This window comes from Ammodytes marinus (assembly GCF_949987685.1).
Source record: "Ammodytes marinus genome assembly, chromosome: 6".
Taxonomy (NCBI): domain Eukaryota; kingdom Metazoa; phylum Chordata; class Actinopteri; order Uranoscopiformes; family Ammodytidae; genus Ammodytes; species Ammodytes marinus.
This window is the reverse complement of record NC_137235.1, coordinates 21,180,744-21,193,453: the sequence shown is the minus strand read 5'-3', so window position 1 is coordinate 21,193,453 and position 12,710 is coordinate 21,180,744. Positions and strand designations below refer to the sequence as shown.

Genomic DNA, 12,710 nt, shown 5'->3' with positions numbered 1-12,710 from the left:
CTCTCTTTGGCCACTTAATGATGGGGTCTCCAGTGTAGGACAGTTTGGGATTGTCATTGGCATGTTCCTTCAGTAGAGCCTGCAGGACAGCACAGTCAAGAGAGGGGAAGGGACTGTTATGGAAATGAACGTTATAATCATGTGCAGTTGTCATGTATTGTTAAACCAAATACAAGTAAACTCTTAGTAAAAGAGTTCTGAACTGGAAACTTGTACTGTGTTGTATGCAGTTGTTTGTTAATCCTGAATACTAGTACTGCTGTCATGCATTACTGCATGTGTAATGCTGATGATGGCTCTTACTTGCAAGCAATAAAAGATCTTACTGAGAACCTGAACATTGTGTCCTTTGGGATTTAAATCGCCAACTCTCATCTGCACTAGACAAACTTATATTTCAGTTTCCACGACTTGTTTCATTGCACCGATAGGAGAACAGCAGCAAACACACACCTTGATGTGTGTAATGAGTGCCGGGGCGTTGTGTATCCCCGATGGGACACACATCTTGTTGGAGGGCAGAGCCTCCAGTTTGCCCAGCAGGTTCCAGATCCCCTCCAGCTCCAGAGGAGTCATATAGACTTTGCCCAAAGGCTTATCTTCCTCTTCCTCACTCTCACTAGCATCCTCTTCCTCCTCCATCAGCTCACTGGCTGGGTCTGAGCTGGGAGGCTTCTTCAGACCTGACACAAGGAATCAATCACACATTCTATTTACAATCAATCACAACAAAACAACACAGCTGTTTATATTGGCACGTGATACTGTTTGATTTGTAACATGTTGAAAATAGAATATTTAAGAAGGGATCAGACCACTGGGAAAGGTCATTCTGTTTGTATTATGTCTTTATAATTTGTGTTTTCTATTTCATTCATTTTTATTTATTTTACATACAAAACTTTTTAGGTTTCTTTTTTGTAGGTCTGTTACTGTGATTACTGTTTTTGCTGCAATTGTTTTTCAGGTTATGTCTACATTTCTGTATGTCTTGGTAACAAATGAAACCTAATGAAAAATTGATTGTTAAAAAGAAAACAACAACAGAACAAGGCATGATGAAAATGTTTGTCTCCACTCTCCATACATACCAATGCCTAGGGAGTGTTTCTGAAACTCTGGTGTGAGGTATGATGTGTGGGTGATGCTGAAGACGTAGCGCTCCAACACGTACCAGCACATCTCATAATAGAAGGGGTAACGAAACTTTACTGGAACCTGCAACAAAGGGGGAAAGCCACGTAAGGTGAGACACTGCAGGCCAGAGACATTGTTTTTTTTCCAAGCACTGGTTCATTTGGAGATTTTTTGCTATTTTGCATTCATAACGTGCCCTTTTTCATACAAGTATAAATCAACAAGTATGTCATGCACCGGCTTCTGACTACAACTGAAACTTAACGTAATTGTTCTCAGCCACTCCCCCTGTCCACTGTTTGGACCGCCAAAAAATCTGGCGGAGAAAGCCCCACGAATATACCGCAGACCCAGACTGATACTGAAAGGGAATGAAAATTGAGCGGAAGTACGTAGGCGGGCGGTGCCAGGCTATCTTCAACGGGAATTATCTCAACATTCGTTCTTTCAATACTCTGAACTAAAAACCTCAACTTCTAAAGCACCTATATTATCTAAACTTTGCAAAATTCTTAGCACTATTCTGAAGGTTATAACAGAAGGATTTATTCAAATGTTGTTAATCGTTTGAATTTTTTTTCCTAAAAACATGCTGAAAATGCATTTGTCCATCATGAAAGCCATCACTGCCAACTTATATAGGATTGTGCACCTACCCGCGTTCTGTCTTCTATGTTACAAATGTTAAGTTGGGTTGGGATGTTGAAGCTGTGCAGGAAGTTTCCTCCAAACACCATGGTGTCCATAGGTGTGTATACAGCATGAATCCAACCTGGGAACAACACACAGTTACTATTGCAACATGGCTGAATTCCTGTCTGTCTGTGTGTGTGTGTGTGTGTGTGTGTGTGTGTGTGTGTGTGTGTGTGTGTGTGTGTGTGTGTGTGTGTGTGTGTGTGTGTGTGTGTGTGTGTGTGTGTGTGTGTGTGTGTGTGTGTGTGTGTGTGTGTGTGTGTGTGTGTGTGTGTGTGTGTGTGTGTGTGTGTGTGTGTGTGTGTGTGTGTGTGTGTGTGTGTGTGTGTGTGTGTGTGTGTGTGTGTGTGTGTGTGTGTGAGAAATGTATACCTGATGGTATGATGAAGGTGAAGCCCTGCTTGAGTTCAATCCTCTGGCAGTCCTGTGCTCGGTCTCCCAGGAAGACGTCCCCCTGTTTGCCCGACAGCACCCAGTTCTCATAGAGCTCCAGGTTCTGAGGGGTGGGCGGGATCAGCCAGAACACCTGCAAAGACACCACATTCAAAACACACTCGGCTCCCTGCACTAAACAACAACATCCTGTCACCTTGTACTTCTTTACAGAGTAGAATTGTGTTGTATAGGTGACTGTACAATGACAATAAAGACTGTATTATCTTATCTTAGAAGAGAAATAATTGAAGATAAAAAGCACATAAAATACCTTGTGTTTTCATCTACAAATTCACCATTTTAATAGACCTGAATCAGAAACTATGACACATGTTTGTCAAATGTTGGATGAAGGGCACACCTTGCTTCCTCTCAGTATGTGGTACCACACAGAGGTCCCTCCAAAGTCAATGTGAAAGTCTGTGTAGCAGCCTTCCACACTCATCAGACAGTATCTGGAGAGTCAAAGCAACAGCAGAAACGTTTACATTCAAATGTCCACATACATCAATGAATTTCTATTTTGAGACAAAATCTAAGCAGATTATGTTAACAATAAAGTGTTTTCTCTCCAGCAACATTTTCTATGGAGTTGACCCAAAGTAACAAGTTGAAATGGTGGACTTACTTCTGTACTTTGGGGTACTGCATGTCAGTGATAGAGTTGGTGGAGTCTCTCTGTCTCTCTTTCAGGTGACGTGGCCACATGTTGTCCACCCAGTCTATCAGATCCACCTACACACAAACACACACACACACTTAGTTTCCTTTCCTTTTTGTTATTCTTTTGTGTTCTAGAGCTGATTTTCCAGCTCTAGTACAGATGGCTTCATGAGGAAGTGTGACAGACTGTATAATTGGACACCAGAGCGGTGCTTGACAAGCTTGCTCTCGTCAATGAACAGACACTTTTTTTTAGAGCTTCTCACAACTTCACAGTAGGATCTTTCTTCCCATCACACTACTGAACTCAATATCATACAAAGTGGTCTGGTGGCTCAGGAGAGCCAGGGACGGAGACAGGGCTAATCACACCATCGTTATCAGCCTGGAGCAAAACGGTGAGCATAGCTACATTCAGACCCTGTTTCCACCTGGCATTAATATGTGGTTCTGAGGAATCCGATCCAGTGTTTCCCCTAGCGCTTTATAGTTAAGGCGGCCGCCTTAGCAAAACCAGCCCCCCGCCTTGACTACTGACCGACAAAAAAAAAAAAAAAATTAAATCTTTATTTTTTTTATTTTTAGTGCTGCACAATTAATGTACTAGCAAGCGCGATGTGTGATTTTTCATGGTCAGAAATGCGCGAAAGGCCGTGATTTGCGGTAAATAAATGCACATATGTCTCCAAGCGTTTCTCTCTGCTCAGACTATCAGCTGCTCTGTGTCGGGGGCTCTGCGCGCGCGACCGTCCCGCGCTGCGCGCGACTACGGCATGTACGCGGGAAACGAGCAGCAGCAAACCGACATTTAACCTGTGGCGATAATAAACGCAGTGCGGTTCTATGGGGATATTTAGCTGAACAGAAAGAAGTGCTCTGCAAAGCTAGACTAGTTTAAGACTCCACATCACCGTGGCAACACAACTTATCGGCTCATACAGCGCAGAGAAAAGTCTGATACATGCATGAGAGTGATGGCCCAGGCACCTTTCAGTAAGTTTACAGAAGTGCACACTGTAACTGTCTTTGAAATGCATTTAGTCATTTTAAGGGGAAAACACTTTGTATTATTTCAATTATTGAATTATTTTTCAAACAGCATGCTAGTGTAGCCATACAAGATTTATTTTTCTGAATTTTAAATGTTGCTTTATTTTTATGTTTTAAATTTGGAAATACATGTTCCAAAACAACCAATAACCTCTGTATTTAAAAAGAAATCAAGCAAGTAGGCTAATAATAACCATATATGAATTAATCGCATCACAGTATGCCTATTGTCCACAATAATCTCACAACAGCCCCCCATCCAAAAAGGAACTTTAAAAAGCACTTTGATACACATGTTAAGTGTATGGTCCATTATTTTTATTTAGTGTGTCTGCATGGTATTGCACCAAAACAGTAGAACTTTTCTTTAATTGTATTTTGTACCGTCTGCATGTTTGCACAAAATGTGCACATAGCAAACAAAATTGCACAACTGTAAGGTCAGTGTCATTCAAATAAACAGAACTATTTCTTTAGGGCGCATTGGCATCTTTGAGCAAAATACCCCCAAAATTTTCGCGGCGGCGCTTAGCGCCGCGCCTCCTGTACGGCTGGACAGTGACCACCTTGACTAAGACATTTCCTGGGGGAAACACTGCGATCGTTATATGTAAATGTGATATGCTTGTTCACACCTGGCCTTAACAATGCGTCTTCTATGCGCGTTTGCGATCCGGATTCGAATTCCCCGCGCTATATGGAAATCAGCTCGTACATCATTTCCGCTTATACTGTTGTTTTTAAGCGGCGGGGGCAGCAGTGCCCCGCCCTTGCCTAGTCTGCCGGAAATAAAAGAAGAAGAAGAAGTGTTGACCATCCACGACCATAGACATTATAAATTCCTTTATAATGTCTATGGTCACCTCGGCAAGAGTCTTGTGTTTTGGCGAAAATGTGAGCACAGCACTGTTTATTGTGTGGTGTTTTCCTCGTCAATAAATTAATCACTTGGTTACACTGTGTCCCACTGCGTAGCTGCCGCAGCCAGCACTGTTCGCTCACTGTCTCTATTATGAGTTGCACCGAGCCGTCTCTGTGTGTTTACGCCATAGTAGTAAATACACGCTCACAACAACACGGGGGGAATAAATAAAAAAGCGGCTGGTTTGACCGAGCAAAAACGAGAGACCGCTGGCTTGACCACAGTTGGTCGAAAGAATCATTTCCGCCTTGTAGTCACGTCGGCTAGAGTGAAGAGAGTCAGTGTGTTTTGGCGAAAATGTGAGCGCGGCACTGTTTATTGTGGTGTTTTTCCTCGTCATTAAATGAATCAGTTGGCTACACTGTGTCCCACTGCTACGATGTCACGAAGCTGCCGCAGCCAGCGCTGTTCGCTCACTGTCTCTATCAGTTGCACCGAGCCGTCTCTGTGCTCTCAACAACACGGGGGGAATAAATAAAGAAGCGGCTGGTTTGACCATGCAAAAACAAGAGACCGCTGGCTTGACCACAGTTGTTCCACACATAGACATTATAAAGGATCCTTTATAATGTCTATGTGTTTACCTGCAACGGTGCGCTTTTATGACGTGAATTGTCGCGTGAATGAGTACGAGTTTCCGCCCAGTCACTCGCCGCAGTTGAGTGGGCGGGGCCTAATGTGTATGAGATACACATACGTGTTTCCACTGTTAATGGGTATGTGGATATGTGGTCTCAAACCACCTCCGAATGTGGATAATTTCAATGCGCATTCAATGCGCATTGAGCGTGTTTCCACCTGTAGTTAGCGCGATCGGATCCTAAAAACCACATATTAATGCCAGGTGGAAACAGGGTCTTAGCCTCTGTCACAATCAGCTAATAATAACACTTCAGTTGGTTTAAGTTCAAAATACTGTGTTGAGAGCATGGAGACAAATTGCTGGAAAACCAACATAAAGCTTCTGAGAGCACAAACACTAAGCAATCGTACCATGCCCAATCATGACTGATGCCTTAAGCATCATGCAAGCCATTTTGGAGAATGTTTGTTGACAAAATACAAATGTGTGGGCCCGCTTTGTTTACATATCGGTGTATAGAGCCTATGCTTTTTATTAACAATTGATTTTTTTCAGCGCACTCACAGTACGGAAAGGTAGCAGATTGTGAGGAGATGTTCACTGATTTTGACAAAAAGTGATTTGTCAACAAACATTCTCCTGAATGGCTTACCCCACTTTTAAGTCCATAACGTTTGATTAGTGTGTGTGAGAGCAACCATACCATGCCTAAGCAGGGCACAACTCCTAGCCCTGGTCTTGCTGGAAGAGGTTGGCTTTGGCGAGGCACGGATGCTCATATATGAGCATGAGAATAGGATGGGGATTTGGAACACACCCTTTGTGTCTACTGTTGTTGTCAGAAAAACTATACTTTTCCATGTCTGTCACAGCTTCATTAACAAAAACTCTTTCCCAATGTAAAAATTGGCCTTTTCCAGCCCTATGTTTGTATTTGTACGGCCATGTATAGCATGTATAATCCCTGATGTGTGTGTACGTACTGTGGCTGGTCTCCTGACCAGGTTCTCCAGCTTGGTGTGGCTGAACTCCAGGCTGATAACATTATAAAGCTTGTCTCTCTGTGACGGAGGAGTCTCATAGTAACGTGTCCACTGGGCCATGGACATCTCTGTCCCCTTCTGAGTGCTCACGTCCATCACATCGATCATACGTCTGCTGCCTGGGACAGTGGGGTGGAAATGGTTAGTGATAGCATGCTAAAGAAAGGAAACATTATATGTGTGTAACGTTCCGTTAATGAGGAATTAGTCGCGGTAATTATTCACGGACACGGAGTGAGCATTACGCGGTTGGATATATTCTTATTTTAAATGGTGACTAACTACAGCCCATGCTTTTTTCCTCTTTTTTTCTCCCCATCGCAGACCTACTGGATCGGTTTAAATTGTGGCCCGTCTATTTAATTACTGTCAGTGAGGAAAATGTGTTTTAAACTTGTGGAAAAAAATCCTTAATATCATATGGCAACTGTGACTGTTTGACATAAGCATTGAGCGCTTTATTGCGGTCAACCGTTGTTCTGTAGACAGACTCAAACAGGCTGATCATCAGCTGATCAAAAGTTAAAGAGCATAGCCTTAAAAACTCAAACAAAAAGTTTCAAAAAAGGACTCCGTAGTGGCTAGGTAGGTAAATGCAGTTTTCAATAAATGGCTTACTTTGTTTGTTGTCTCTTGCTACTGTTTGCATTTTGAAGCTCTATTATACTTGGTTACGATCACCAAGAAAGGCAAATACTTGCAATGTTCCCCCGGTCTTAAGAAGATTTTGTTCAGGAGTGTATATATACAGTATATCGTAACTGCACCCAAAAAAGTCATTCTAAATCATGTAATAGTGTACTGTGTATGCCAAAATATGCAATTAAGAAATTATTCTATAGATTAATTGAATAATGTAATGGTTGTTGTCATTTCTGGTCACTTTGGGAGGACACACAGCTGCTGCTATGATCTAACCTGAGACTTGTGGGGTGTCTGATTTAAGATTTAAGAAAAACTCAATGTCTGAGGTCTTACCAACAAACATCTTGACGTCGTTAACACTGAAGTCAGGATCAGGCATCCTGCATAAACAACATACAGAATTACAAGTTTGGTATAGTTTGATTTAAACACATCAAATCATGTGACAGTTAAGAAAGTGAACAAAAAAACTTGAGCAGAAAAGATTCAAGCAGTAAGGTAGCTGTAGAGGGAGAGAATATAAAGCTGCTGCCTACTTGATTCCCAGTCCATCGGGTTTCTCAAAGATGATTGGGTCCCTCAGGCCGCCTCTCTGGACAAACTCATATGTCAAGTCTAAGAAACACAAAGTACACACAAGGAGATATTAAACAAGATTTTGACATTCAAAAAGTATTTTATACGTTCTACTTTTATATCATTCTTTGATTGCGGTTTCCTTTTTCAAGAGTCCAGATTCCTGTTTGAAACTGGTGGTCAAGGCAGACAGTGACACTGCACATTTAAAGTTCTGTCATCGTGATCTGTGTGTCAGCCATGGACAGGCAAGAAAGCAATGTCAACTAGTTTTACCCTGCGTTCCAAATCGCTCTTTCTTTTTACTATTTTACATACTACAGCTGACCATAAAAGGAATCTAGTTAGCATGCAGTAGGCATACAATTGGGACATACCAATTTATTTCATCATAACATATCTCCTTGAACTTTCCTCTTGCTTATTATATCCATCGCAATCACTGGTTGTTTTCTCTGGGAGGCGCAGTCTATGTGATGTAACTTACAGTGCACAGGGGAATGTGGGGCAGAATGTCCCAAATAGTACGCTGATTTTCAAACAAAGAAATCAGGCCCGTATGTAGTAGGGCATCAAGGTATTTTTCAGCATTCTGCATCTGATCACATGTATAAGGACTTACTTAATATTTTTTTCTACCATTCTATATTAAAGATATTTTTTGGCATTTTTATGCTTTATTGATAGTGTAGAGACAGAGTTGAAATGGGGCAGAGAGGGGAGTGACATGCAGAGAACGACCGCGGGCTGGAATCGAACCCGGGTCCGCTGCTGGCCGAGGCCCATGGGGGGGACGCCCTACCAACTGAGCTAAGGGCGCCCACTTTTTCTACCATTCTAAACAGCAAGGAAGTATGGGGATTGGAACGCAGTCTTTGTGACTACTGTTGTCAAAAAACTGTTCTTTTTCCAAGTCTGTCACAGCGTTATTAACACGAACTACTGTTCAATGTTGAACTTGGCCTTCCCCAGTGTTCTAATGGTAAAAGCAGGTCCTACCTCTTCCAGCCATGCGGAGGACTCGGTCAGAGCCGAACCTCGTGCTGCTGACTTTCTCCTCCAGGTCAAACGTCCTCCTTCCATCAATCTCTTCGTCTGAGATGCCGTCGTCATGGTAACGTCGCCGGGTACCAGCACGCTATGGGGCATGGAAGGATAGAAATAGACATGGTGAATAAAAGTAGCACAATCCACTCTCACAAGCCTTCTCCCAAGTCAAGTCAACTTCATTGTCTATTTCTGCAATATGTTCCAGACACAAAGTGGAATTGAAAAATTGATACTCTCCGTTCCACGGTAAAAATAAATAAATACTAAATAGTGCAAAAAGTAAGACAAAACCAAATCTCACTTTTAGCTTAGAAGTGTACATCTCCTGACCACTGCAATCACAAACGGAACTAAATACAAAACATTATATAACTAATAAAACTGTCTGTCAGGTGAACAAAAACATCATTGTTACTGCTAACAACCAAGATATGGTGTAGTATGCCTATGCCTTACTCATGGAATTGTTTAACTACATCAGACACAAACTTGATCATTTAGGTTGGTGAAATGTATTGCTGCATAAAACTAAAAAGCCAGGAAGAATCAGAATGTTGAAAGCCATTTCTTATAGAGAGAAAAAACTATTTGGTAGGTGACATTTAATAAACTTTGTGTTTGATTATGATGATTTGCTTGGACAGAATCTAATGGTTTGCAGGATCTCAGAATCCAAGCCAATCCAGTTACAGCATTTTAGGTAAGAAATCTTAGTAAAGTTATTCTTATTAGCCCCGAATGCTGCATCTCCCTGTTAGTGGGCCTTCCCTGGTCTGTTGCATGCACCCAAAGCTCCTCACAAACACATCTCAAAGGCTCAGCCTCGGACTGTATTCTCCTCCTTCCTTTACCTTTCCAACTCTTCCTTTGCAACATCCATACCACCACACTCGAATGAATTAGCTATCTTCATACAGGACTTTATACACTCCATCATAGTGTCAATGGATTCAAGCTGCTATGGCATTTCTGTACTTTCTTTGTCATTTATCGTCCCACATATTAGGCACATTCTTCTCTGTCTCTATCCCCTCATTCAGTGATAAACCTGCAGTATGCTGCTTATAACAGCCCATGTCTTGGCCTGGAGGATTTCGGCACTAGAAGTATGATTCACATATTTTTTACACTACCCTTGGCTTCCCATTCTTTTCTCCGTGTTCACCAGCAGTTCATCAAATCACAATTCCCAATGTACACATTTCATCCTAATCTGAATACCACGTAGGCAGCCTATAATATCTTCTTTCTCATAGTTTTAAAAGACACACGATATACTAGGATCCTTTTTAAGTTTGGTCCTACTGGGTAGTCACAAGCCAGACAAAGCATATAGATACAAATCACAGCTTCAAGTTACAGTTGCAAGAAAACAGACACTTGACTATGTAAGAAATGTGATTGTTTTATACATGTGATTGTTCACCAATTTCTTGTGCCATTTTCTAGGTGGTGAATTAGTATTTAAAAACCAGTGTTTACGAAAATAAGGACCAATCTTGTGGCTAACGTTACTGTAAACTTACCAGCCTTTTGCTGTGCCGTGGCCTGGAATCAGCCATTTCAACTTGAAATGTATGTTCTGTCCAGCCAAATACCGTTATAACCGTGAACAGTATTTATGAAGAACCATATGGTTAAAAAAACGAAAAAACCTTCAGTTTTACTGTGGAACTTCTGGTTAAGGCGTGTGAAACAGAAGGCGCGCGTTCATAACCGTAGTCAGCAAACTTAGTTTTTGTCACAACCACAGTGACCGTATTTGTTCTCCTGTCGGGGTAACCAAGATAACAAGCTATGTGTTGTCTTTGAAGAGATGTAATCTCAATTTACCATTAACGTTAGTATCTGTCAAACGTCTCCTTTACTTTACGTTACACTCACTGACTTCACACAGGTAGCGGACCAACTTACTGCGGATCCCTTTCTCATTTAAAGAGGCTAACAGTAGGTTACATCACTGAACGCAAGTGCAAAAATATATATTAAATTATCATAATCAAAAAGTCAAGCCTGTCTGTATACTCAAGCTTTGTTCTATGCTATTCACCATTCACCAAGTCGCGTCCAGCTAATGTAAGCTTTTTAAAAAGGCGCACTGTTTATACCGAAGATGTCCTTTAGTCACATTAAAATTATAACATTAAGATATTTCCGAAACACTGCGAGAAAAAGGGCGTAAATGCTTGCTGTTGTTATTACTAGTTAGTATAAAGTTAACGCAGTCCCTGAACAGCCGCCATTTTCCATCCCATCACAAAACATCACCGTGTTCCGCCCACAAACCTACATTGGACCAATCACAGACATGCAAGGCAAGCGTCCATTGGATTACAGCCGTGTCCTTCAAGTGAAACATTTGTAAAATGTAATTGGTCAAGAATAACCAATAGACACACAACAGAGTTGGCAAGCAACCAATAACAGCACTATGAAAATATGACCTTAATCTCATTGGTTAATATATCCCAATACCGTTAACTAGTGGACAATGATACCGTCGGTCAACAGAAGTAGCCAATCACGCGATAGCTAAACCCACCTACCACCGCCCCATTATAACCAGTCGTCATCACCCATAGATAGACTGAATTACCTTAAAAATAATACGTTTTGCAATGCTTACCCCCATAATCACTCAGGTCCGTACACTAGCAAACTACTCCAGAAATCCGCGATGTGTGACGTCTTGTGTGTCCTGTATGTTTACTCACAAACGCTCGCATCGGGGGGACACGTTTTGTAGCATTCACCTCAACGAGGAAGTGCCCGCAGGTCCATAAATGGAAGTGCACTTTGGGCGAACTCTTGGCGATTGGCTGAAAAATCTTGCATGGCTCTTGTGATTCGTTGCAGTGACTTGTCTTTCAAACACGTGCCGCTAGAATACGGCAAGCGAGAGGAACACGACGCGCACTAGGAAAATAAAGCAAACGTTAATAACAACTTACATGTGGTGGGAATGACTTTGACTTTTTTTATTAAAACATATTCTTCATAAGGGGGCAAAACTACAAAACCCATTGTTTTTACACTAGTGAATGAACAGGTAGATGGAATAACCTGCTAGGCATTGCTGCCGGTCGCACCTCCTCCGGTGCCCACGGGTCAGCTGCAGAGTCATCAGCTGCAGGAACCACCAATCAACGTTTCACTTCTTTAATCCTGGAACGTCTTCAACTAGAATTTAGTCCCATTACAAAACGCTACACAATGTTAGCCTCAAATAATGTAGGCCTATCATGGACCTCAGCAGGAAAGGAAATAGGCCTATTATTTAAAATGCTGTCTTATTTCCCTTGAAGGACAAGCCCGGGCCTTAGCTGTGTGCTGATAGCTTCCTCAATTCCTGTCTTGATAGACAATAAGAAACACAAGGTGAACCTTTTTGTGTTGTTTGTACTGTTAGGCCCTTATGATTATTCCTATAGGCTAAATGTTAGAGACAGATAAGGTACTAACTAAGGAATACTTACCTAATTGCAAGGCATTAATGTTTTCAACAAACTGAAGCCTAGCTAGACATAAATGGCAATGTAATTATTTTCGAGGCCTGTCCACCTCTCTAGACTATGACTCCTATAGCAAGTGAGTCAGACAGGAGCACCAGAGAGGAGGAAGACTCCACATGGCAAGGGTTGCTTCTGGGTCTTCAACATTAGAGTGTCACAGGTTTGAGAAGGGAATCATAACCGATGACCATCTCAGTCATCCATTTCACCCTCATGAATATGGTGTTTGAGTCAGCAGATGTGGACTGCTGAGGATCTCAATCAGAGCCTACATGGTTCAAGATTCAAGATTGTTTATTTGCCTTATGCACAACAATGAAAGCAGCAGTGGTTGGCAATAGAATTCTTGAGTCAGACGATCTTACTGTTTAAACATCATCCTCTGGGGCAGGTGGATTTTA

At 41.8% G+C, this 12,710-nt stretch overlaps 1 protein-coding gene across 2 annotated transcripts in view; it reads right to left on the bottom strand.

The window, feature by feature from the left end:
• kdm2aa (lysine (K)-specific demethylase 2Aa) overlaps positions 1 to 11,551 on the bottom strand; it is a 28,679-nt gene extending 17,128 nt beyond the window's left edge. Inside the window, exons 1-12 of one of the 2 annotated variants that reach the window (XM_080029792.1) lie at positions 11,424 to 11,551; positions 8,747 to 8,885; positions 7,708 to 7,786; positions 7,505 to 7,551; positions 6,467 to 6,645; positions 2,894 to 3,000; positions 2,627 to 2,720; positions 2,203 to 2,356; positions 1,794 to 1,909; positions 1,092 to 1,218; positions 454 to 683; positions 2 to 79 (exon numbers count right to left, since the gene is read on the bottom strand). In XM_080029792.1, coding sequence (XP_079885918.1) covers positions 2 to 79; positions 454 to 683; positions 1,092 to 1,218; positions 1,794 to 1,909; positions 2,203 to 2,356; positions 2,627 to 2,720; positions 2,894 to 3,000; positions 6,467 to 6,645; positions 7,505 to 7,551; positions 7,708 to 7,786; positions 8,747 to 8,885; positions 11,424 to 11,429 — 1,356 coding nt within the window. In that variant the 5' untranslated portion in view covers positions 11,430 to 11,551. Of the gene's footprint in view, position 1; positions 80 to 453; positions 684 to 1,091; positions 1,219 to 1,793; positions 1,910 to 2,202; positions 2,357 to 2,626; positions 2,721 to 2,893; positions 3,001 to 6,466; positions 6,646 to 7,504; positions 7,552 to 7,707; positions 7,787 to 8,746; positions 8,886 to 10,323; positions 11,038 to 11,423 lie in introns of those variants that run through there. The other variant, XM_080029791.1, reaches the window with a different exon arrangement.
• Positions 11,552 to 12,710: the final 1,159 nt, after the last annotated feature.